This window comes from Saimiri boliviensis, chromosome 8 (assembly GCF_048565385.1).
Source record: "Saimiri boliviensis isolate mSaiBol1 chromosome 8, mSaiBol1.pri, whole genome shotgun sequence".
In the NCBI taxonomy this organism is placed as follows: domain Eukaryota; kingdom Metazoa; phylum Chordata; class Mammalia; order Primates; family Cebidae; genus Saimiri; species Saimiri boliviensis.
This window is the reverse complement of record NC_133456.1, coordinates 87,496,734-87,524,001: the sequence shown is the minus strand read 5'-3', so window position 1 is coordinate 87,524,001 and position 27,268 is coordinate 87,496,734. Positions and strand designations below refer to the sequence as shown.

General features: G+C 43.8%; 1 protein-coding gene and 1 long non-coding RNA gene across 3 annotated transcripts in view; one reads left to right on the top strand and one right to left on the bottom strand.

Moving 5' to 3' along the window:
* LMCD1 (LIM and cysteine rich domains 1) overlaps window positions 1–22,386 on the top strand; it is a 64,803-nt gene extending 42,417 nt beyond the window's left edge. For both annotated transcript variants that reach the window (XM_074404858.1, XM_003927117.3), the window contains 3 exons: window positions 2,854–3,189; window positions 19,565–19,780; window positions 21,745–22,386. In XM_074404858.1, the coding sequence (XP_074260959.1) occupies window positions 2,854–3,189; window positions 19,565–19,780; window positions 21,745–21,903 (711 nt within the window). In that variant the 3' untranslated portion in view covers window positions 21,904–22,386. The remainder of the gene's footprint in view (window positions 1–2,853; window positions 3,190–19,564; window positions 19,781–21,744) is intronic.
* The window catches only part of LOC141585431 (uncharacterized), a 265,926-nt gene that overhangs the window by 207,679 nt on the left and 30,979 nt on the right, over window positions 1–27,268 (bottom strand). Inside the window, exons 2-3 of the long non-coding RNA XR_012518893.1 lie at window positions 25,184–25,278; window positions 24,899–25,033 (exon numbers count right to left, since the gene is read on the bottom strand). This is a non-coding gene — a long non-coding RNA (uncharacterized LOC141585431). The remainder of the gene's footprint in view (window positions 1–24,898; window positions 25,034–25,183; window positions 25,279–27,268) is intronic.

Below are 27,268 nucleotides of genomic sequence, written 5' to 3'. Positions count from 1 at the left end.
TGTTACTGACCTGAGACCTTGTCGATTCTATTAGAAGTTGCCTTTGCATATTTTTAAATTAATAAACCATGAAATACCTTATGTTCATCATTATTTAATTATACTTTTCTAAGAAAAAGCAACTTTAAACAAGGTTGACTTTTTTAAAAAATTAGGAATGTTGCCCAGGAGGGAAATGAAGTAAAAAGATTCAGTTTTGAGGGAAACAAAATTCATGTTACAAAACCAGCAAATCTAAAATGAACATCTACTTAAATTACACCATTCTGATCAAGAATGTGAATCTCTGACTACAACGTGGAGCAGAGTAAGAGCTCATGTAGACCTCTCTCAGGTGTTAGCAAAATTCACATTTCTTCCTTAAGAATCCTTAAGTCTTGCAAAGGCCTAAAGCAGCTAGGAATCATCCACCAGCCTTTCCTCAGATCTCTGTCCAGTGCCTGAGAATCCCAGTTTATTTTACTCATTTGTTTGTTTGCCAGTATTTTATTGAAACAGTAGTTCCAGTAAGATCCAGGAGCCAACTTCTTGCATTAGAGTTACCAGGATTCTTGTTAAAAATGCGGATTCCTATACCCCACACCTTACCTACTAGATGGAGATCTTGACTGGGGCTTGGTTCCTAGGAATTTACATGTTAGTAATTTTTCACATGGTTATTGTACACTGTGTTCATTGAGAGATACTGCTTTGACACATGCAGCTGGTGAGTCTAACTGTAGTCAGAGATTTGAAAAGAGAAAAGCCACAGATAGAAATGCAAAGAGAAGAGAAAGTCAGAAGCATGTAGATCAGGGTGTCCAATCTTTTGGCTCCTCTGGAAGAAGAATAATTGTTTTGGGCCCACGTAAAATACACTATCACTAACCACAGCTGATGAGCTTAAAAAAAAATCACAGAAAAATATCATAATGTTTTAAGAAAGTTTACGAATTTCTGTTGAGCCACATTCAAAGATATCCTGGGCTACATGTGGTCCATTGGCCATAGTTGGACCAGCTTGGTACATGCTGTAGTTCTGTCAAGTAATCCTACAGCCACTCTAGGGTTACCATCCTCATTTTTATAGCTAAAGAACCTGGCAGAGAGAAGGCATGACATGGCTGCAGTCACACCACCGGCATGCCTACAACCAGGATTTCGGTTCAGGACAAGCCAATTCCAGAGCCTTTGCTCTAGCTACTACAGTAGAAGGAATATGGCCTGCCCTCAGGGAGTAGTCAGTCCCACTAGAGGGTCAGCTCAGATACACTAGGGATGGTTAGGGCTAGGGAGAGACCAAAGCATACAATGCTGCTTGTAAGAATAGGAAAGACCAGAGCGGGCTTTTCCTTCTGGGGAGAGTAATTCCATGAGTGAAGGTAGAAATCAATCCCATCAATTGTGGGGCCAGTGAGAAGAGGGCACCAAGTGGAACACAGATTTCATGAGGGCAGCCAGGTGGCATTACTTCTGTCATTATACTGTAAGAGTTTTATCAATTGGCTACCATCTAGTAAATGATAGTAGAGAAGAGGTTTAAAAGCAGCAACTTTTCTTTGGGGATAGAGGCAAACTAGTGGTTGTAACTATTACCATTAATTGCAAGTCAGAGAACAAAGCAAAATGAGCTTTATTCAAATTCTGATGGAAAATCTAGCCCATGAGTAAATGTAGACTCCTTTCTCTTTTCAGTGCCACCCAAAATCAGTAACTACAGTATTTCTTGGAGAATAAGTGTTAAAATAATAATAATTATTATTAGCAAGTAGAGAGTTACTTACTTAACAGACAGAGCACACATTAGCAGATGCAAACAAGTGTCTCTTTCTCACATGCAAGATTGTTCTCTGTTCCACACGACGACATGGGCTAGCGCAGTCACAGGAGAAACAGAATCCACTGACCAAGGACTCATTTTAAATGGTACACGCACAGAAGATAGCATTTAAGTAAATCAAGTACTACCCTGCTTATGATTTGTTCTAGGCAGAAAGAAGACTGAGTGCCCTTATTTAATAAATATACGTAGAAAATAGTCTGGAAGGATAAACACAAAGTTGCTGGCAAACTGTTACCATGAGCCAGTGAGGTATAAGTTTTGTAAATGCTTTTGAAAACAAAGGACAGTATACTCCACTTAATGCTGGGGTTTTGTTCTGAGAAATGTGTCCTTAGGTGAGGTTGTCTTTGTGTGAACATCAAAGAATGCACTTACACAAACCTAGATGGTGTAGCCTACTACGCATCTAGGTTACACAGCATAGCCTATTGCTCCTAGGACACAAATTGCACAGCATGTGACTATACTGAATACTATAGGTAATTGTAACACAATGGTCAGTCAGTATTTGTGCGTATAAACATATCTAAACCTAGAAAAGGTACAGTAAAAATAGAGCATTATAATCTTATGGGACCACTGTGGTATATGTGGCCCATCATTGGCTGAAATGCCGTCATGTAGTACATGATCATACAGTATGTATATGGCAAAGTGCGTGCATCTAATGTGTACAGCTTGACGAGCTTTAACACAGATACACTTCCATGGCTCTAGCACCAGGACTGAGACATAGAACACTTCCTACATACACATGGTACCCGAGAGATGTAGGTTTTTCCTTTACTAGTTTTTTCTCTCATCTGTGTTTTATTTGTCACAATGGACAGTATTGCTTTTGTAATTTTTTAAAATTACTAAAGTAATTTTAACTGCGTTAAGTTAAAAAAAAAAAAAGACTGTGGGCCTTTTAGTTGCTGAGAATGCTGGAAGAGAATGCATCTTTAGTTTTAGGTAGATTCTGTCATAGTTTCTTTGACTGATGAAGCCCCGCCAACCTCACATTGTCTCTTCCTCCTCCTCCTCCCTAGGGCCTGCAGTACATGGAGCTCATCCCCAAGGAGAAGCAGCCAGTGACAGGCACTGAGGGCGCCTATTACCGCCGCCGCCAGCTCATGCATCAACTCCCCATCTATGACCAGGATCCCTCACGCTGCCATGGACTTTTGGAGAACGAGTTGAAACTGATGGAAGAATTTGTCAAGCAATATAAGAGCGAAGCCCTCGGCGTGGGAGAAGTGGCCCTCCCAGGGCAAGGTGGCTTGCCCAAGGAGGAGGGGAAGCAACAGGAAAAGCCAGAGGGGGCAGAGACCATTGCCCCTACCACCAACGGCAGCCTCAGTGACCCGTCCAAAGAAGTGGAGTATGTAAGTTTCTCCTGTGTCTCCAACTATGCTGAAACCTTGCAGGCCCAGGGCTGGACAGTCAGGGCCCCATCACGGGGCTTTGTTCCCTCATTCGTGCATTTATTCATGAATTCATGCATTCAGCAGATATTGGTTGCTCATTTACTCTGTGCCAGGCACTGTCCCATGGAAAACAATACAATACCACTGCCCTTGAAAGGTTTATAGTCCAGTGGAAGTCACAGGCAAAACTGACATGGTTTAGAGACAGGAAATCTAAGCCTGCTTGGTGATGAGGGTAAGCTTCAAGAAGTTGATGAGGTACAAGCTGACCTCTGAAGAATGTTTAGGGGGCCATCGAAACCTTCAAGCTTTGAGGGGAGGATGTGCACCCCCTTAAAGAGGTGAGCATGTGCAAAAAGCCAGGAGTTCAAGAAAGCACAGCGCATTTGGAGGATTAAAAGAGTCCCATGTGAGTGAAAGTGTGGCATACTTGGGGAGCTGGGGACAGAAGGCTAGGGAGGGCAGCAGAGGCTGGACTCCTAGAGAGTCCAGTCCATCCAGCCATTCATCAATCAAATACTGATTAGCTTGTATTAGCTGCTATGCCCCAGGAAATCAAACAGGCAGAATATATTGTCCCCAAACTGCAGAATGCCATGAATTTAGAACTTTATTTCAAAGGCCACAGGCTTTCAGTCAGAGGTATCACATGGACCATACTGTGCTTGCAAAAGTTTCCTCTAGCAGTGTCTTAGTCCATTTTCTGTTGCTTATAGCAGAATACCTGAAACTGGGTAATTTATAAAGAAAAGGAATGTATTTCATACATCTGTGGAGGCTGAGAAGTCCAAAGGTCGAGGGGCTACATCTGGTGAGGGACTTCTTCCTGGTGGGCACTCTCTGCAGAGTCCCAAGGTGGCGCAGGGCATCACATGGCAAGGGGGCTGAGTGTCCTAATTCAGGTGTCTCTTCCTCTTCTTAGAAGCCAGTCCCACTCTCATAAGAACCCATTAATCCATTAAGCCATGGGTGGATTAATTCATTCCTGAGGGCCCGTGCCCTCACCACCCAATCACCTCTTAAATGCCCCACCTCTCAACACTGTCACACAGAGGATTATGTTTCAACCTGAGTTTTCAGAGGGAATGTTCAACCCATATGAAGTGGCAATGAGGAGTGAGCTGCCAGAGGCCATTTTGAGAAAACAGAAAGAAGAAGCCAGCATTGGGGAGATGAAAGCCTCATGGCTTGGTTTGTCTTAAACTGCCCCACAGAAGGCGAAAGGAATGCTTGAGACTAGACCACATGGGTCTGGTGTGCACTGCGTTTCTGATCCTCGGCCCCCATTTTACCTTTTGCTCCCCCTGCCCCATCAACCAAGTGTCCTCATTTGTTTCTATGGTAATTAACTTTTGGAGATAGAAGTCCCAACACGTGAGATCCCCAAGCACATTATCTACTTTGCTGAACAGGCTGGCAGGCAACCCAGGGAAATGCCAGCCGAAATGAAACTGCTGCTACATCCAGAGAGGGCCAGACTCTTTCTCCCTTGGAGTCACTCAAGCTAATCATCCAAAACTTGCATCTTCCATCTCCAAGCCCCATCTTGCTAGCACCATCTGGGATTGCCATCCAAGGAACTGTTTTATCTGAGAACTCTAAGACCAAAGAACATGTTTTATTTTTTCTGCTATAGATTTGGCAATGATGCATAAAAGTCCCATTTCTCAGGAAGAATACATGTCCTAGGGATATTTTTTTTTTTAATTTGATCTGCTTACACGGCCTATAAACTGGTCTTCCCTACCCCACCCTGATCCTGCCTTCTATCCACCTTCAAATAGCTGTTTGTTCATAAGCTCTAAATACTAGATCATTCCAAGTTGGAAGGAGACCTCTAGATCTTTGTAGCATTTCCAAATTGCCATTCCCAAGAGAGATGTGGATCTGACATCGTATTTTATTCTTGACTGAACCTTGCATATTTGTTCAGCATGAAACAAAAGCGAAGGCAGCCTGAGTACCTGGGCCCTTGCCTACAGTCAGCTTTAGGAAATAATTGTGATACTTGGGAAGCATTTAAATAGCAATACTAGATAGCACATGGCAAACGCCAAAGTTAGAAAATAAGTAGAGATTCCAAAGGAAGTCTTTATTGAATGGGCTGGGCTAGCTGTGGAAGACAGACTTCTACATCCCTGCCCCAACCACAATTTTAATTTAATAATTCCGTAATTAGTGAATTAATGTCTGTCACCCTCTTTAGATGTCGAGGTCTTGTTCATCTCTTTATTTGCAGTGGCCGCCATTGATATACATAGCAGTTGCTCAATATATATGTGATCCATGAATGGAAGTTTGAATTTAAGCCTTAAAAAATAGGATCTATTTGGATGGCCAATTTTCCCAGGATGGCTTGATTCCAATTCCACATTTATTAAGTCCCAGTTCTATGCCAAACACCATGCGCACACTGTCAGGATCTTTCCTTAATTCTCACAGTTGTCTGGTAAGGTGAATTTTACCAAACCCATTTTACAGTTGAGATTCAAGGATAATAGGTAACTTTTCCAAGATCTCATGGTTTCTATGGGGCAGAGCCTGGATCCAACACCCATTCTGTGATAAGATGCTAAGTTGTAAAACCCTGCTTGTTACTTGTTCCATGCAGGAAGGAGACTGTGTGCCCTTAATTAACTCCCTTTTTATCTCCTTGAAGCAGGGGAGTAAATCCTGATAAGGGCAGCTAGATAGGCTGACAGGACACAGACAGTGTGTTCCCATCAACACCGCCATTAGGGGTGGGTGTACGCTGCACTCCCTGACCCGTCTGCCTTGCCTCACCAGCATTCACATCAAGTGGACGTGTGTGCTGGCCGCCCTGTGTGCTTGCGCCTCTCCTTTCTCATAAAACGGCAGCATAGAACAATTATCAGAGCCAAGCATCAGGCAAGAAGCCTGACTTCTGCTCCCCTAGTGAAGGCCAATGATTTTTGCAGGAAGTGGTCCAGGCATTCAACTTGAAAATAAAGGTGTGGGGAAGAAATTGTAGGACTCAGCCTGACACCCAAAACCTAACAGATTTATAGGAGAAAAATGAAGTGCAAAAAGAGAGACATGTGAATATGCAGGAAATGTATTGGTAACAACTGCCTGTTTATCATCTTAATTGTGTTCTTTGCGATTACTGTTAGTATTGGCAAGTCCGTGGGCATTGCCTGAACCAAGGACAGGACTAAGCAAGTATCTGATTTAAAGCTTGCAACTTCCCCAAGATGTGAAGTGGCTATGCCTTCCCAGGCTGCTGGGCCTCAGAACTGGGATTCAAACAATCATCTGCCTAAAATCAAGTCTATGTTCTTTCCCAATTCCCAAAGCTGATTCCTAGAAGAGCTACCAGATATTTTGCTATAAAAAGATCATGTAGCTGCCTCAGGAGGCATTAGAGTGAACATGAAACTACATGGGTTTCTTTACAGCAGAACTCAGAGCCTTTAGTAGGCCAGTGCTGTGGTTCTTAAACTAAAATCACCTGGAAGCCTTGTTAAACCCCAGAAGGCTGGGTCCCACTGCCAGAGCTTCTTATTACTAGGTGTGGGGTGGAGTCTTCACGTGTACATTGCTAACAAGTCCTCAGGTGATGCTGATGCTGATCTGGGGCTACACTTGGAGGACCACTGCTAACAGTGTTAAAAAGCGCCTTAGATGTGAGCTCAGCAAAAATGGTATCACCAATTTGGCCTACAGTGAGAATCTAGACTAGGTGTCCCCTAACTTTTCACACAGGGGGCCAGTTCACTGTCCCTCAGACCGTTGGAAGGCGCCACATACTGTGCTCCTCTCACTGACCACCAATGAAAGAGGTGCCCCTTCCTGAAGTGCGGCAGGGGGCCGGATAAATAGCCTCAGGGGGCCGCATGACGCCTGGTCTAGATGGTAGTGGGCATTTTTCAGATGTATTTGGCCTTTTGGCTCTATGTATTATTTATTTATGCAGGGGGTGGGGGTGGACACCCCAAGGGAGCCAACTTTTGAGGATCTGCACAGCCCTCCCTGTTCCTGGATAGTTCTGGAAGCCCAGGTGCAGAATCTATCACACTATACTCTACCCTACCTTGACCACCTCCATCCCTGATGATACTAAGTCTCTGCAGTCTGAGGCAGGGCTCCACCTTCCCCTACACCCCCACCCCCACCAGCCATGAGCTCCCTCGGCTCCCTCCCACCTTGTCCACCTGCTGAGGGACGTCCTTCCTCTGAGTCATTGGGAGGGAACCCTATGGGACTGATGGCCGGATCAGCCTGCCGAGTCCTCCCACCCAGTCCCCCACCCAACTGTCCCCAGTGGAAAATAATGTCCGCACCAGAGGACTGTTACTGCCAAAATACCTGTGTGGAATTTCTACCAAGAGTCCATGTTCTGAGTGAGCCCAGATAACAGTGGTGGCCAGGTTGCAGGACACACTGCCTCCTGAGCCCAGCCCACCCACATGGCTGGTGCTGTCAGTTACACAGATCTGAACACAGTGAGCAGATTCCGACCCCACCCTCAGCTTCCCAAACACAGGCCAGCAGACAGGCCCCACTGACAGGACAGGGCCACCTAAAATTAGCCTTGGCACCTCTGTCAACTTCAGAAATGAACCAAGAGCTGTGACTGTCCACCCCTACCTCAGGGCAGTCCTCTGAACATGTTATTTTTACACTGAGGTTAGGAGAGGCGGGATATCATGGGAAGTTCCTGCAGCCACCAAGGTGTCGGAGTAATCCCTCTTCATGGGCCAATACCAAGCCTGAAAATCCCGGTCCCAGATGCTACCTCATCCGCTGTCACTCCTGAAGAAGCGAGCCTTTTTCAATCAGTGAGACCAATACAATTCAAAAATACTTAGTCTCCCTCTCTTTTCCTCACTTGTCCTATTGTGAAGGGGTGAAGGGGAGGGCAGAGGACAAGATGAGAATAGAAGGAAGAAGTGGGAGACTGTTAGGGTGCAGCAGGCACTGTGCAAGGTCTCGGTCTCTTTATTTTTTATTTTTTTAGATACAGGGCTCTCTGTCACCCAGGCTAGAGTGCAGTGGCATGATCATAGTTCACTGCAGCCTCAAACCATCCTCCTTCCTCAACCTCCCAAGTAATAAACCTCTTTAACTCTTTGTAACAACCAGTGAGAGAGGTTGGGGTTCTTATATCCATTTTGCAGATGAGGAACCTGCAGCACAGTGAGGTTACCCCACTTGCTGATGAGAGTGGGGCTTCAGTTCAATCCCCAATCCTTCTGCTTCACTGGCAGAGTTGAGCCTGAGCCGTCTTGGGGTGGGTCATCGGCAGGGTGGGTCCAACCATGCCAGGGGGTGTGTACATGAGTGTTTAGCTTTGCCAGGGTGGGCAGCAGTGTTTGGGGTAACTTGCAGCTCAACCCACTGAGCACATGGGAGCCTCTTATCTGCATGCTGAGAACAATGAAAGGACTCCCCTGTCCACCTTCAGTTCCACCCACTGTGGATGCTTGTGGACCTTTGGAGTATCAAAGATCTCCGTGGCCAGGGAGCTGCTGACTCCAGCAACCTGGACCCATTCACACCGGGCTGGTGGGAGCCCCTCACTTACTCTCCAAGCCCTGTGCTCCCCACCTGGATGGAATTGATGGGCCCCTGTGCTGTGTGGGCAATGATCTTAATGCTCTGTTAACAGCTCCACTAAGCCATTGCCCTGCATTTAGAGAGCTCACTGGATATTTTCTCAGAAATTAAATACACAGATTTCCTGGGCATGGCTATTTTGCCCAGGAATTTCCGCCTTTCTCCACAGCCCAAACTTGTAACTGAAGAAAGGGGAAAGAAAGCCAGAACATAGCCTTCAATGTGATCTCTACTCTTTAGCATTTACCATTCCTTTGGGGCGCCTCCCTGTCTTGCCCCTTCCCCAGCCACTCCTACCTCAGGCCACGTGAGTGTGCCAAAAGAGCAAACTTAGGAGGAGGAGAGTCCATTGAGAGAAGTGAAGATGTTCCTTACAGTCATAAAAACGTGAATATGGTCCCAAATCATCCTCCAGGATGCCAGGAGCACAGTCTGACCCCTCTGCCTCATTTCCCCACATGAATACTGAGAGCAGGGACAGAAGGCCTTTGTCCCCTCCCTCCCCACCAAAGTTCTGCCTCTCAGATGGAAACTTACAGCAGCTGGCGGCTCAGCCCGACTCCAGCCCCAATAGAGGGACATATTTGTGGGCAAGGGACTTCCAAGTCTTTGTCTGAGCAGATGTTTGGCTTGTGGGCTCAGCAGGCAGGCTGGCTGGCTTTCCTGCCAGCCCCACTTGGGAATTTGAAACTGCCCCTCCTCCCCACTTAGTGAGCCCCATCTGAGCTGGAGGACAGGAGGGTAAGAGGCCCAGAGACAAACCTGGGGTCATTCACCCAGAGGAATCCCTGCTCCCCATACTCTCGCCACCCCTGGCTCAGGCACCATGGGCAGGGGCCTGGGGGCAGCCACAAAATCACTGTGGTTACCAGCTTCTCAGCATCTGCCTGCTCCTTGCTTTCCAGTGAAGATGTTTTAGTGCTTTTCAAGGAGATCTTTTTTTTTTCCAAGGAAACTTCCCTTTCTCCCACTTTTTATACTATAAATACTTCCCCATGTTGCCACATGGCCTTCACAAACTTTATTTTTTCTCCTTTTGAGTGGGCTGCGTATTATTCCATTGACTAAAACAGGGGTTGGCAAACTTTTTCTGTGTGGAGCATATAGTGAATATTTAAGGCTTTTCAGGCCACATGGTCTTTGTCACCACTTATTAACACAGCTTTTGAAGCATTAAAGCTGCCATAGGCAATATTTAAACACATGATCATGGCTGTGCTCCCATCAAACTGTATTTACAAAAACAGGTGGTGGGCTGGATTTGGCCCAGAGATGGATGCAAGAATAATAAAGAATAGTTTTAGCTTTTTATTAATATCTTTGGTTTTACTCAATTTTGTTTTGCTAATATGGATTAAGTGATGACGATGATGATGGTGCTGTCACCTGCCATTCATTGACTACCTAGGTTATGCCAGGCATTGTGCCAGAAATGTTGCATGTTATTTTACTTAATCCTAAGAATTATCCTACAAAGTATACTATCCTCCTTTTTACAGACGAGGGAATTAAGAGACACTCTTAGCAAAGTTAAACAGTATTTTCAAACTTCAGGTCACAATCCATCAGTGGGTAATACATCAATTTCATGGATTACAACCAGAATTTTTTTAAACTGATAAAGGAAGAGTGTTTTAGGAGTAGTAAATATTTTTCTTGGAAGCTCTTTTTTTTGGCGGGGGAGGCGGAGAGAGAGAGAGAGAGAAAGAGTGGAGTGTGTGTGTGTGTGTGTGTGTGTGTGTGTGTTAGATTAGAACATGAAATGTATTTCCTGCTGTGGATCACAGACAAAAACAAAAATTTCAAAAAACAAAAAGTTGAGGAAATTATCTGGTCACTTAGCTGGTGAGTAGTTAATCCAGAACCAGGACCCAGACCTGCCTCACTCCAAACCTAACACAGACTCCAATTGACAGGTGCTCTCAACTCTGGAGCACCCATGCAGTTCTAAAGCCCAGGCAAGGCCATTCCAATGGGAACAAACACATCTGAGACTGTCCCTGCTCAGCTGTGGATCAAGTGGCTCCCTTTGCAAGGAGCCAGTCCTTGACCCAGTGCTTGTCAGAGCTGGATTTTAGAACAACCCGCACTGATATTCTCTTACACATATAGCATTTATGAAGCCTTTCCATCTCCCCCACTTCATCACATAACAAGGGAGGGAAATTCAATTAGAAATATTTAACATTTTGCCTTGCTTGGCAGAGAGCCCCACAACAGATCGTTTGCCCCAAGAAGAAACATAAGGTAAAGGAGTCAATTAACAGTAGTGACCACCAACACCAGAGTAAGGCATTTCCTATGAGCCAGTGCCTGCCCCCATGCGCTACAGATGAGAAAACTGAGGTTCAGAGAGTTGAATGATTTGTCCAAGAGCTTCACCAGTGATGAAGCCATGGCATGAACCATGTTCCAAAGCAAGTGACCCAAACCATTGCACACCTACCCTGCACATTCTGCACCACAGGGAGCCTTGGAAAGACTATATAGTGTGGGGAAACAGAACTTAAGAGAGCGAAGGATCCCAGAAATGATGTTAGACCAGAAGAAAAAAAAAAAAAAAACCTCTGGGATACATGAGCCTGCAAAGCAAAGATGGTAAATAGTCACCATAAGAGGAAATGGGGAGATGCTGTTTATAAATAAATTATTGAGTATTTGTGTTGGAAAGAACCCAGTGCCTGAATTCAAGGCCCTTTTGTTAATATTTACTCTATTGTAGTAGTGAGATTTCCACAAGGCACTCTGGGTTTTGACTGCGTAGGCCTTTGGATAAGAGCCTTTCAGAAGAAAACAACACAATTGGGACAGACTTTCTGGCAGACCCAAGGCAGAGATTATTGCTGATTTAGGGCCTTCTCCATATCTGCTGATCCCTCTGTGAAAGCCAACACAGCTCAGTCCTTAGAGACAGTTCAGCTGAGTAACCCTTGGCCACTGTCCTGAATCTGCTGCTGCCTAAAACACTTTGTGTCTTGGTTACTCTCATTTCAGAAGCTTTGATAATTCTGTGTGTACACACTTGATGTTTCCATCACCTAGGGCTGCATATCAAAGTATCCCAAGGCATATGGCTGAAACAAACATCTATTTTGCTCACAAATCACCATTTTAGTGGAGTTCAGTGGGGACAGCTTGTCTCTGTCCATTCAATGTCATTTGCAGGAGTTTGTAGGCTGGAGGCTGGAATCACCTGAAGCTCATTCACTCATGTTTGGCCTAGAGGCTGGGAAGACGTGGACAGCTGGGACCCTCTCTCAACCTCTGTGAGGTCTCTCCATGAGGTTGCCCTCCGATGGAGGCTTCAGGATACCAAGACTTCTTTCCTGTCAGCTGAGGGCTCCCAAAGTGTGTGTACTGAGACAGAGATCCCAGAGGGAAACACTGCCTCTATGACTGCCCTGGGAGATGCATAGCATCACTTCTTCCATGTTCTGTCTATAGAATCACGTCACTAAGGTGGGACCATATTCATGGAAAAGGAATTAAATCCCGTGTTGGCTGGAAAGGTGGCCAAGAAATTTGCCAACATGACTTAAACACACCATGGCTGAGGGAACCCCACAATGCTGGAGGGTCTTAGCTTTTGAGTAGCTGAATCTAAAATGTTCCTCAGCTTTCTTGAAAATTTTAAAGACCCCAAATACGGAACATTCAAAATCCTTCATTTCAACCCTTTTAAGAATCTCATGCTGTTTGATCAGGGAACAAGGTAAAACTTTACTGGCACAGGGAGAAACTTTCCATTTGTTCTACTTCTGAAAGGTTTGTTTCACATATCCTCTACCCAGGTAGGAAACTGTCTGCAAACAAGGTCACATGACAAATGTTAGAAGCATTCTCATAAGCAAGCTCTGATCTTAGATATTTGGGAACATGAACAAGAACCAACTGATATGCTAACTATAAAGTATTCTCCACGCCTTTTACCATAGTCCCAAAGAGCTTCCACTTGACCATACTACCTCCCTAATAGGGGAAGTAGCCTGAGAATCACCTCATTGGGCTTTCTTAAAAATAGTATAGAATTTAAACATCCAGGAATTCAAATCGGCCGTTATTGTAACTGAACTGAATTGGTGATATTAGTTTTGCTGAGCTTATATATAAGGTTATTTTTAAACACTCGATGATGGTGATTCTCAAAGTGTGGCCCCCAACCAAGCAGTATCCCCTAGGAACTTGCAGATTCTTGTGACCCACCCCAGATCTACTGTATCAGACACTGTGGGGAGGTGGGAGGATGGGGAGCAGATATATGTTTTAACCAGCCCTTGGGGATACTGAGGCAGGGTCAAGCCTGAGAACAACTGTCTCCAAGGGTGGGATCAGAGATGGGGAAGAGCTGGCCCTCCATGCATGGGGTGAGTGGAGCTCGGTCTGGGTAGTGGCAAACGATAAAAAACTCGCAGGGCTCAATTCTCTGGTCTTGCACAGATGGAGAGAACTGACAGGGAAAACAAAGCTCATCAGTGGTAGGAATGGCCTCCTGCTAGTCTACATGCCTTTGGTATCATGGAAGGAAATTCAGGCCTCCAAACCTGCCTTCAAACTATCTTTGTCATTTTAGGAAAGTGATTTAATCCCTCTGGCCTTTACAATTCTAGCCTGCAAGGTGGGCAGAGGTAAGGAAAACGGGAGATTTTAGCAAATCATTATTGAGCCCTTGTAAGGTCCAAAACTTCCATTATGTCATTTAACCCACACCATAATCCTGTGATGTTGCTATCATTACTATCTCCAGGCAACAGGTGAAAAAACAAAGGCACAGATGAGTTAGTTCATTTGCCCAAGGTCACACAGCTACAAACCCAGGCAGCCTTTCTTGGTATCTCCCTTCTCAGCCATCTGTTGAAATTTAGAAATTGCAAACCTCTCTTCAAAAGACTGTGACAGAGATTACATTTGTGCAGAAAAAGACAGGCCCAGGATGATGGGACCCAGGCAGGCTGGGCATTCTGACTCTTGGCTTCTAGCTTGTCTCTGGTGGCTGAGGGACCACCAGACTATAGATCCAAGACAACCTGAGATCTCTCATCCTTTGAGATGACTGGGGGAAAAAAAAAAAAACACACAGAAAATAGCTCAGAGGCAAGAAGAGCACATTACACCCTGACACATGTTGACAGGGCTCCTTACCCAGACATCTTATTTTCATAGAGTGAAAGTGACACTGTTTGCTTGAAAGGCTGGCTACTGGTAGGAACTGGGCCAAGAACCAGGGATGCTAGGGAGAACAGTGAGGGAAGAAACACTCCTCTAAGAGGGGCTTAACAAACTGCTTTCCAATAGATGAGAAGGTTGCAAACAAGCTCTGTGAACAAGAATCTTCCTCCCTTCCTTCAGGCTGCTGCCAGAATATCTCCCTGCAGTGCAAATTAGAAACTTGCGCTCCTCATCTCAAGAACCAGTTAACAGGTTGGGCACAGTGGCTCATGCCTGTAATCCCAGCACTTCAGGAGGCCGAGGCCAGAGGATCCCTTGAGCTCAGGAGTTCAAGATCAGTCTGGGTAACATAGTAGGACCTGTCTCTACAAAAAAAAATTAAATATTTTTAAAATGTCTTAAAAAGAACCAGTTGTGGCTCCCCATTGCCTCCAGAGTGAAGTCTCAATCCATAACTTGGGTTCAAAGCCACCCATGATCACTCTAACTTCCCCCTCCTTCCTGCAGTGTATCATCAGGGTGCCTGCCTGTACTCCCCAGATCAATTCAGGTACATTTCTATCCCTCTCCCTTCCCCTACTTTCATGTCAATTCGTATTTGAAAATGTGGATTGGCGAACCCCACTTATATATCATAGTGTTACCCGATGGGGAGTAGTTGGGTGAACTGACACGAAGTCCCTTTTTTGTGGGAGAAAAAGGACTGGAAATTTCATTCTGCAGAACTGAGAAGCCAGACAGAAAACTCACTTTGAACTCAGATCGCCCTGATCAAAGAGTTTACAGTTCCCAGCTATGCAGGAGGAAGGGTGAAAATAAGTAGATGATGACTGATCGCTGGTTTTTGTCTAGACCCCCTAATGGGCTCCAGGCCAGCTGGGTCCCGGTCGTGTGAAGAGGAACAGGGGTTTCCTTTGGGTGAACGACACACTATTCATTCTTGGGGGCGTAACTGAAACCACAAATCTAGCATGTTCTAAGGAACATTATTAGGCACAGTCAGGAGCCATCCAAGATAGACCCAGTTAACCAAACACATTCCTTACATAGGCAGTCATTCAAGAGTGCCTGTGCTCAGAAACTGCTATCAGTACTTGGAATTCTTTGTTATTCAGTGTTCTTTTCCTAATTTTACCATTTTAATTTTTATTTCCTCTTCAATATATGAGTGTATTAAGTATGTAATCAAAGTATATAAGTAAAGAATATAAGTGTGCAGACGCATATGCTTCCTCATCTTCACATGGCATATCAATATTTCTATTTTGGCTGAAACATAGTTTATGCTTAGTAAGTTTAAATTAGCGTCTAAAGCCAGGGTTAGCAAACACTTTCTGTGGAGGGCCAGGTGGTAAATATTTTAGGAGATGTGAGCCAAGAGCCAAAATTGTGATATCATGTGGGGACTTTATGTAACAAGAGAGGAAACAACTTTCCATGTTTGTTAGTTTTTGTTTTTTTTTTTTTTTTTTTTTTTTTTTGGTGAAATTCAAAATGTAATAATAATAATTTAGCACAGGGATTTTTCCAAAATAGGTCTACTAATGAGGAAAGTAGAATTCTTTCTTGGGAGAAAACATTTCACTGAATTGGAGGGCAAATGTAAAATCCAGTCTTCATTCTCATGGGGCTTGCAAGAACAGACAGTGGCCAGATTTGGCTACCGGCTGTAGCTTGCTGACGCCGATCTCAAGGCCACATGATAGAGTAGAAACAACTTTGGCTTTGGAGTCAGGTTTGGCCTCTGTTCAAATCCTAGCTTTGCCTCCTGTCAGCTGTGCATTACTGAGCAAATCACTGAGTCTCCCTGAACTTCAGTTTTGCCATTTCTAGGCGAAAAAAATAATGATTTTTCTAATAGAAAAATAACTCTAGGAGAAATAACTCTCTTGGGTTTATGTAAGGGGTAATAGTAATGAGAGCAAAGTCCTGAGCCCAGTGCTAGAGGCAGACATGCTGTAGGGACATGGCAGTCATTGTCATCTCCATCATCATCATCGGGGCTTAGAGAAGCAGAGGATAACTCTAAAATGGCCCAAAAGAGTTCATGGATTGAGAGTGTCAAGTTCCAGGCAAGTTATAAATGTGCAATGGATGAATACCTGAATGAACCAGTGAATGAATGAACATTTGGCAACTTTCTCTGCTCCCGGGAACTGGCATAAGACAGAAATCTAGAGCTCTCGCCAAGAACTTCTCCCAGGCACACTCACCCTCCCCATGAAGCCCTAATCCTAACTGAAGCTGAGGAACAACATGAGTTGAGGTCCACCTTGTCATGGTTTCTGAGAAGGCCAGTGAAAATGTTACTGCCAGTAAAAGACAGGTAAAGGAGCCCCAGATGGAAACAGGATGAGAGAACTGCTGAGAGACCCTGTAGGGAAGCTGCTTCTCACCTCCAGCTGTTGGGCATGCTGGTCCTTTGCCATACCAGTATGCATTCTCCTGGGAGCCCTCCTAGACATACAGACAATTCCCTGACTTTAGTCTTCCCACCCAACCCAGCTCAGTTTCCATAGAAAGCCCCATAGGGTCACCCGCTGAAGTTTGAATCCCAGTTCTATTTCATGGCTTTGTCCCTTGACTAGCTATTGTATCTCCCTGGGCCTCACTGGTCTTAGCTATAAAATGGGTGCATTTGCTATGTACCTGCATCTCCTACCCACAGGTTTGCTGTGATATAAATAGGAATGTAATTGACCTTAGCCCCTCATCCCCAGAGAGGCTTCTCCTGCTAAGGTGGCCCCTGCCTTCTACCCCTAAAGTCTCTCACTCTCCATTCCCTTACCCTGTGATTGTTTTCCTGGTATTTATCACACTCTATGATTATCTCATCTATTTGTTTACATATTTATTTTTTACCTTCATACACACACAGCCCCAGTTTCCCTGAGGGCTCTGGCATCATCTGCCTGGGTCACTGCTGTATCCCCAGCATCTAGTCCAGGGCCTGCTACATAGTACATGCTCAGTAAACATGGATGAGCCCTTGAAAGGCAAGAGTGCCCTGAAAGCTCCCAAGGACTTTCCACAACTCTCTCTGGAGCCCAACTCTCTGCTGCATTTAGTCTAAACCTATCTCTGAGATGCAGACAGACGCATCATCTGCTAGTATCTTCCATATTCATCTGTTGTCCCCTAAGAAGGAATTATGAAGTTGCAGGGCAGAGGTTTCCAAATATTTGTTGTTCATCTACTACGTGCCAGGTACTGGGGAGATGTGAAAGCAAGCATAGTTGGATGTGGCTCCTGCTTTGAAGGTACTTCCATCTAGTGTGGAAGGAACATGCATCAAACAACCATACAGAGAAAGGTAAGCAGAGAAGCTTTAGTATGGACTCAATTGTCCCTGAAAGAAAGTCAGAGAAGATTTCCCAAACAGAAGATTTTTAAGTCTGAGATCTGAAGAATGAAAGGGAGTTAAGCAAGCTGGAATGGGAGCAACGTACCAGACATCCTGAACAACAAGGGCAAAGGCCTCATGGCAGGGTAAAGCATTCCTTCATTCAGCAACTATCCATGGGGAAGTTATGTGTGCAGGGCCCAGTAGAGGGTCCTGGGTCAGAGCAGCAACCAAGCAGCCTCTCCTTGCCCTCTGCAGCTAACCACTTAGTGGAGAAGACAGATATAAATTAGATAATTGCATAGGTGTTTAAAAAATAATGTTAGCTAAGATGCATGGAGTCCTTTTGGGGGATCTGCCAAAATCATGCATGGATTCCAAATAACTTAGGCAGACACTTGGCCCTGGAGGAGATGGAGCATTCCTTAGACATGGAGGGCTTAGTGCCTTGCTTCCAAAGACGATAATATGGAAAGGGGGAGAAGAGTCACTTTACAGTGGAGAATCTGACAAACACTGCCTCCACCAGAAGGTCAAGATCAACCCCAACAGTTACAAGTAAGGGTGACAGTTTGTATCCTTGGTAGGATGTGATGAGAGGAGCAATTTGCCCCTGTGATTTTCCTCCCAATGTCATCATGATAGTAACATCAGGCAAATCCCAACTGAGGAACATTCTACAAACACCTGACCAGTATTCCTCAAAACTGCCATGGTGGCCAAAAACAAAGTCTGAGAAACTGTCCCAGCCAGGAGGAGCCTCAGGGGACATGACAACTAAATATAATACGGTATCCTGGAATAGAAAAAGGACATTAGGTAAAGTCTATGAACACCTGAATAAAGTTTGGACTTTAGTTAATAACATCATATCAATATTGGTTAAATATGACAAATATACCTTATTAATGTAAGATGTTAAGAGCTCAAGAAACTGAGTGTGGAGTATGTAGAAATTCTCTATACTACTTTTGCAATTTTTCTGTAATTCTGTTACTATTCAAATATTACATTATTTGAGACAAGCTCTTGCCCTGTCACCCAGGCTGAAAGCAGTAGCATGATCATAGCTTACTGCAGCCTCAAACTCCTGGGCTCCTGCAGTCCTCCTGCCTCAGCCTTCCGAGTAGCTGGGACTACAGATGAGCACCACCACAACTGGCTAATTTTTAAATTTTTTTATAGACATGGGATCTTGCTATGTTGCCCAGGCTAGTCTCAAACTCCTGGCCTCAAAAGATACTCTGACCTCAGGTTCCCAAAGTGCTAGGATTAAAAGCATGAGCCACCACTTCTAGACAAAAAATATTATTAATTAAGCATTATTTTCAAATATTCATGCAGAAACCACTGAAATTTAAAAATAAAGGAGAAAAAATATAAATAAAAATATTCAAGCATGGGTAAAAGATCCATTCAAAGTGCAAGGTGGACAAAAAGGTTTTAATGTAACCAAGTATGAAAGGTTTACTGATATGTTTTCAGATTTCACACTGCAACTAACTTGAGAAACTATCCTTTGTCAAATTTTAATATAGTATCAAAGAAGAATATCCACAGTTACCTGGAAGTGCTTTTAAAATGCACCTCCCTCCTTTTTCCAACTTTATGTCAGTGTGAATTCAGATTTTCTTCATCTATTTCAACCAAAATAACATCATGCAAATGATGGACTGCAGAAGACGTTATGGGAATCCAGCAGTCTTCCACAAGTCATTGAAGAGATTTGCAAAAATGTAAAACAATGTCTTAAATTTTTCTTCTCACTAGTTTTTTTTTTGTTTTGAAAGATATAGTTATCTTAGTAACAAAATATGTGTGTTAATGTATTACAGATTTAGTACTGTCATTTTTAAATGAATAACTAAATTGTTCTCAGTTTTAATTTCTCTTATGGCAAATATCAATAGCTGTTACCCACATTAAAAAAAAAACAACAACAACAACAACAACAACAACTACTCTGTGGGGTCTTGATAATTTTTAAGAATATAAAGAGTACCGAGACCAAACAATTTTGGAATCACTGTGCTAAATAAATAACTTGATTTAGTCCTCATTAATAGCCTGTTAGGTAAACAATATTATTGAGCCACTTTGCAGATGGCAAAACTGAGGCATGGAGAGGTATAGTGACTTGCCCAAGGTCACCCAGGAATTAGAGAGGCTGGAGCTAGGATCTGAACCCATGTCACTGTGCTCTCCTGACTTCTTGTCTCCTGTGGTCCTTCCCTATCCTTCCAGGTCTGCGAGTTCTGCAAGGGAGTGGCGCCTCCTGACAGCCCTGTGGTCTACTCGGACAGGGCAGGCTACAGCAAGCAGTGGCACCCCACCTGCTTTGTGTGTGCCAAGTGCTCTGAGCCACTAGTGGACCTCATCTACTTCTGGAAGGATGGTGCACCCTGGTGCGGCCGCCATTACTGCGAGAGTCTGAGGCCCCGGTGCTCTGGCTGCGATGAGGTGGGAGATAGTGGCCAGATAGGTTGGGGGCTTGAGGGACGCTGCTGAGGTTAAAAGCCCAGAGGCCAAGGGGAGTATAGCTTTGCGGATGATGTATTCTACAGATTGAGAAACCGAGATCAGGCCTCACTGCATGCTCTCAGCCTTCATTTTCTCATCTGCAAAATAAGGCAGACAACCATGGGATTGTTGAGACGGGTCAGACGTAATGCCAGTAAATCCTGTCCTTGGCACAATGCCTAGCACGTAGTAAGTACTCAGAACATAGCAGGGTGTACCAGGAAGCACTGCCTATGTTCAAACCTGTATATGCATCTATTATTATTATAATCAGGTGGTTACCTAACTCCATAACCTCAGCTGAGCCTCAGTTTTACTGCTTATAAAACAGGATGAGATCAGCACCCATCCCATAGAGTGGCTGTGAGGACAAATGAGATAATGCATGAAAATGCTTGGCACAGGGCCTGACCTAGGAACTTATAAATGGCAGCTGCTGTTCATCTTACGATAATATACTATAACAAAATATGAGAGTTAACATTAATGTGACACAATACAACACGATATAATATGATAGAGATGCTACGAAAGGGGTTTGAGTCTCTGATACTGGTTTGATGAAAGGAACTCTAAGATGTATTAACAGTGGAAATACTTATTATGATCATAGTAAGTACTGTTTGCATGCCTTTGGTTGCAGGCAATATACTAACTTCATCTTTGGCACATACGAAGGTTAGAAATGTCTTCTTTCTATTGAACTAACATCTATTTTCTACCACCTTCTACGTATTGGTCACCATATGAAGTTAAGACCCTATGGTCCTCTTACCTAATAACTCTCTTATTAAGTGAAATTAAGAAGGAAAAGGACTGTCGCAGGCCTTCCCTGGAGCCTCATTTTTGAGGTGACAACAGTATATGCACAATAACAATCCTCCATCATTTATTAAGGGCTTACAGTGGGTCAGTAACTTGCTATATACAACAATCCTTCTGGGAGAGATAAGCATGATTTTTTTTCTCATTTCACATTTAAGAAAGGTACAGCTCTGAAAGGTCAATGCTAATCAGATAGCCCTGACTTTATGTCAGTCAACATTCTAAGCCTTTCATACGTAGTTAGTCATTTGGCAATCATAGAACCTTATGGGATGGGAAGTATTTGTATCCCCATTTTACAGATGTGGAAGCTGAGGTACAGGGGGATTAAGTAATTTTCCCAAAGTCACAAAGCTGGTAGATGTCTTAAGTGAAAACTCAACCCAGTTCCTGTTTGACTCCAGTATTAGAAGTCCCGTTAACCATTATGCTCCTCTGCACTTCCTGAGCCTCAGGGGATCCTTACCATATATTTATTCCAAGTGTCCCTTCATTCCAAGCCCAAGTGACCCTCTGTATTCTTGCTCCTGACAACTGGTCATTGGCAGTTTATCTATCCTTAAGCTTTCTTAACCAGGGTGTGTAATCCCATCTCGGAACTAAACTTTAGATTTGGCCCAAAGAGTATCACAGATGCTAGGTAAGTAAAACCTGCCCATGGGGAAGGATTTTTGTATTCCATCTGAGAAGCTAAGATGCAGCCACAACCTTCACCAAATACTATCTTTACTGCCCCAAATTTATGCCAGATTTCTCCACGAAGGCTTTCAAAAGTCAAAACAAGAATAGGATAGGATAATGCATGAAAATGCTTGGCACCGGGCCTGACCTAGGAACCTATAAATGGCAGCTGCTGTTCATCTTACAATAATATACTATAACATAATATGAGAGTTAACATTAATGTGACACAATACAATACGACATGATAGAGATGCTATGAAAGGGGTTCAAGTCTCTGATACTGGTTTGACGAAAGGAACTCTAAGGTGAACCACCACCCTATAACTTGTCTTAGATACACCATATCTACCTAGGGACAGAAACTGAGTCATGCATTTCTCCTGCTCCCTCCCCAGATAATATTCTCTGAGGACTACCAGCGCGTGGAAGACCTGGCCTGGCACCGAAAGCACTTTGTCTGTGAGGGCTGTGAGCAGCTGCTGAGTGGCCGGGCGTACATTGTCACCAAGGGTCAGCTTTTGTGCCCAACTTGCAGCAAGTCCAAACGCTCCTGAAGGGCTGCCCAGCCACAACCAGAATTCACAGGATCCCACCGAGAAGGAGAACCATGTGTACTGAGACCATCCTAAGGGTCTGACGTGACAGTGAGCAAGTGACATAAACAGTGATTTGCTTTTCAGTGAGAATATATATATATTCTAGGTTGGGTGGTGGTAGATCCTTGTGGGTCAGTAGTTTCAAAACCAGAAATATTCTACGAAGTCTTAGGATGGAGTTCTTTTTCTTTCTGTTGTTTCCCAGCTACAATCAACTAAAGACACAAATGGTGTTCTGCAAGGGGGTTCTGGGAGTAGTTTTCCAGAATGCAATTCCGCGTGATCAAATCGCATAGCTATAGAATGTGCGTGCTTTTTTGTGGACATGGGAGCTCCACCAGGAGCAGGCTGGGATCCCAACTATCACTTGTTGCCTCTTTTTCAAGTGGAATTTGAATTTTAAATAAACAACTTTTTGGCATGATAAACATATTAATAAAAGTTTTGTGAATTCTACATACACCCTTATCTAATTATTTACACCTTGGCAATGATTTTGCAACATCTATTTAACCCCATGACCCTGAATGCCAGTGATGGCAGAAAATATGGTAAAATGCTAATGAGCCTCTCTACCAATGTATATCATCACGCTTCCACTGGAGTGTAGGCTTTGGGACAGAACCCCACACCCCATCTGCCTGTTCCAGATCACTAATGTAACAAAGGTGTTATGTTTTATGGTGCACGAAAAAGTGGCCTGCTGGGAACTGATGAGTTTCTCTTTAGCTAGGGACCTGACTCTGCTACCCTCAGAGCCCAGGAAGATAGTGAATGAAATCCTCTGGGAATAAGACCAGTACTGGGGAGCCGCCTAACAGGGGCCACCTAACCTCCACCAACAGGTGCCAGTTGGGACTAATGTGGGCAGGTCTTTAAAAATATGGCACTTTTTCATATGCTGAAACAATAGAATTAAAATGTTTTCAATAAAAACTAATCTAAAAAATTAAACAATGGAGCTTTTATGAGAAATCTCAATTTTTAACGTTGCCAACTAAACACTGAATGAGCCAAGTAGAATACGTCTTTAGGTCAAATTTTATCTCCCTTTTGTGGTCTCTCTGAACATTTTCAGCCCTTACATTAATTTCTTTCCCACAATTTCTAAGAAAAACATATCTTTTTCTACTGGGAGTATAAGGATGAAAAAGACACAAGGCCTAGGAGCTTACAGTCTGGTCATCAGTGGTTTTCTTTCTTGAACTTTCTCATCAGTTGCCAGGTTTCTTTAACCTCACCATTCAAACTTCGCTCTGAGCATCTCTTAATCACAAAACCCCCATTCGTGTGCTTTATAAGTTTGACCAACGTCATTGCTATATCCTCCCAAGGCAGTGATTTTCTGTTCCCAGCTCCTTTCTCTAGTCACCCTCAGTTTCCTAGTCATGTTCATCTTCTCAAAGAGAAGTTTCAAGTGTGTCATTTCCTTCACTCAGTCTCCATGGCTCTTCATTGACTGCCACATTAACAACCAAGTCCTCACTTGGATGTTTAAATCCTTCCAAAAGTTAGCTTTGTTGTCTTTCTGGCCCTAGAGCCCTTTATTTCCCTAGATTTCTATTCCCCTATTCCTCCTAAACATGCAGAAGCTCCCTCTGCTCAAGCCTTTCCCTGTGCTTTTGCTAGTTGTAGCCTGGCTACCTGAAGGCCAACTCTGCAACTCTGGCTGTTGAAATTCTGTTCATCCTATAAGGTGCTTCTCAAGCATAACCTGCTTCTCTGGCACTTTCCTGAAGCACAAGTGAAATATTCACCCATTCATCATTCATTTATCATTCCACAGATATTCAGTGAGCACCACAGAGTTCCAATTCCCATGCTGAATACAGGAGATACAGCATGCACAGAAACAACAGTGACTCCTACACCCACAGATGTTACAATCTGTCAGGGAGATAGGCCTCAAGCAAATACTCTCACAAGTCAATGCAAAATTACACCTACTGTACATACCATACAAGGAAGATTTGTGTTACTATAATACAAGTGAACTGGACTTAGGTATATCGAGAGAGGTGCCCCTGGGAAAGTGACACTTGAAACTGGGCTGTAAAGGATGAGTAGTCTTGCCAGGCCTAGTGGCTCAGGCCTGTATTTCGAGAACTTTGAGAGGCCAAGGCAGATGGATCACTTGAGCCCAGGAGTTCAAGACTAGCCTGGGCAACATGGCAAAACTTCATCCCTACAAAAAATACAAAAATTAGCTGGCATGATGGTATAACTATGGTCCCAGTTACTCTAGAGAATAACCTGAGCCCAGGAAGTTGAGGCTTCAGCGACCTGTGATCATGTCATTGCACTCCAGTCTTGGTGACAGAGTGAGACTCTGTTCCAAAAAAAAAAAATATGGGTAGCTTCTAAGTTGGCAAAGAGGGAAAGGACAATGGTTAGATGGATACGTGAATGTCACATGCAAAGGCCCTGTGGTAGAAGCCCCACCAGTTTATTCAACACCTATTTGCTGGTGTTGGAGATACAGTGTGAACTTGGCCCATGGATGGAACTGAAAGAAGGTTGGTGTGGCAGAAGCACAGAGCATGGTGAGGAGGGTGGGCCTGGGGCATGAGAGGTGGCCAGAGCCAGCCTGCTCCAGTTTGGGGGCAATTCAAAAGACTGGTCTCTGCCACAGGGGCAAGGGGTAGCCTTCAAACAGCTTTAAGCAAGGGCTGGTGATGGCTGCACAGGGAGATCATGTTATGATCTCTTCTCTGTTGAAACCCCAGCACGATGCCTGGTTGACTTTGTCCACTGGGGCACACCATCATGGGTGGGCGTGATCTCCCACAATAGTCCCCATGGGGCACCACCCAGAGCCATTCCTGCCTTTCTCATGTCTATTAATGACACTCACCCGTGCATTTGGAGCATCTGAATCATCTCTGGCACTCAAATCAGTCTAGTCCTTTCTCTCCATCCTCCTTTTCCCTCTATCCCCAAAGTCATATCTTACCTTGAACATTTTCCGCTCAGACTGACAAGTCTCCCCGACAGGAACTCACGGTCTCTACCCACTGCTTTCAGATGAATTGCTCAGAAACACAGTCCTCATGTTGCACTCCCCTCTTCAAGAACAATCAGGGGTTCCCTGTTGCACACACAAAAAAAAAATTGAAACGATTTCAACTTGCAATCAAATTTCTTACTTTTCCTGCCCCAACCCTCCTTCCTTCCTGTTATCCTTTCAGAAGCCAAATGGTCAGCTTGCAGTCACTGTGCGCACCCCTGCTTTCCTCACCTCTGTACCATCACTCAGGCTGTGTCCTGTGCTTGGAATTCCCCACACTGCATTTAATTGCTGCTTCTGCTGTGCTGCAATCGCTGAGTGGGATTCTGTAACAGAATTGGAAAGATCCACATTAAATATTGCATGATTCTACCTCCCATGTCAGCAGGAAGAGGGGTTGCCATCCTACCCCTCTCACTCTCTAGGAAGACTTTACTGCCTCATCCTCCCCTTGGTGTGTTTTAGGTGCCCAAACAACTATCTGTAAGCTCATAATACCCCAGGCTTACAGTAATTCTTCTATGGCTTTTATTGGGCTATAATTATTTGTTCACAAAAACCTTCCCCTATAAATTTCTTAAGAATAATCGTTTATCTTTGTTTCCCCAAATCTTAGTACACATCCTGGCAACTAAATGAAAGAACAAACAACCTGGAATTCTGAGATGGTTCATCTTTGTTCATGGCACTGTGTTCCAAAATGGCCAAGGTCAAATATAAAAATTTCAGATGGAGGCAGAAACTGCTGGCTGCCTACACATTGCCATCCTCCACCCACTTCCTTCTTCCTTGTAGGAAGAGCCCACTCTCCTTTATGTTAATTGCTTTGCCAGCTTCCTGTGTAGCTGGAGAAAGTCCATGTGCCTCCATTACCAGCCACTGGGACTTCTGCTTTGGGAGGGTCTTAGAAAAGTGTTCTTCCTTAATGAAAGGAGACAACTGCAGTAAACAGCCCTGTTTTTGTTTTCTTTTCTTTTTTTTTTTTTTTTTTTTTTTTTTTTTTTTGAGACGGAGTTTCGCTCTTGTTACCCAGGCTGGAGTGCAATGGCGCGATCTCGGCTCACCGCAACCTCCGCCTCCTGGGCTCAGGCAATTCTCCTGCCTCAGCCTCCTGAGTAGCTGGGATTACAGGCACGTGCCACCATGCCCAGCTAATTTTTTGTATCTTTAGTAGAGACGGGGTTTCACCATGTTGACCAGGATGGTCTCGATCTCTCGACCTCGTGATCCACCCGCCTCAGCCTCCCAAAGTGCTGGGATTACAAGCTTGAGCCACCGCGCCCGGCTTGTTTTCTTTTCTTTTGATAGAATTTCAAACTTATAACAAAAGTTACAAGAAGAGAACAGAGAGCCACTGGATTATGTTGCTGACACAATGCTTTATCACTCTTGAATATTTTTGTGTGTAATTCCTACAAATAAGGACATTCTCCCACATAGCCATAATACAATCATCAAAATCAGAAAGTTAACACTGATGTGCTTCTACCAGGTAACCCTCAGATCCCATTCAAGTGTTACCAGCTGTCCCAATTAATGTCTTTCATAACAAAAACATTTAATCTAAGATCACACATTCCATTTAGTTATCCTGTCTCTTTAGTCTTCAATTTGAAGTGTTCTTTGGTCTTTCCTGAACATTCCTGACATTGACATCTAAGAAGCTTAAAGGTCATTTAACGTTGTTGAGTTAAACATCCATTAAATTGGGTTTGTCAGTTATTTTCTTGAAATTAGATTCAGGTTATGCATCTTCAGTAGGAATACCACAGAAGTGATGTTTTCTTTCTGTTGCACCCAATCAGATGATACAGGATTTTGATTTGTTCCATTAGTGTTGATATCAATTTTGAACACTTGATAATGCCAGTATCAGCCAGATTTTTCCATTGTAAAGTCACTCTTTTGTCCTTTGTATTTAATAAGTATTTTTAGAGACTTTGAGACTATGTCAATATCCTGTTCTTCACCAAAATTCCACCCACTCCTTCTTAGTATTCATTGTTTACTGATCGAACTAATTATTACTATGATAGTTGCCAAATGTTTGTTTTTCTAATTCAATCATTTCTTTAGTGTTTATGAGCATTCTACTATAAGGAAAAGCACTGTCTTCTCCCCGTTTATTAATTCACTTATTTATATAAGTTTGGAGTTACGGATTTCTATTTTATTAAATTGTTTATTAAGTCTCTACATCCTTATTTACTTTAATGCTCAAATCGTCCCAAATTATGGCCAAAGCAAGCTCCTTCAAACTGGTTGCTATGTCCTTTGGATATGTTCCATCATTCTTTAAACACATTTTCATCTGGC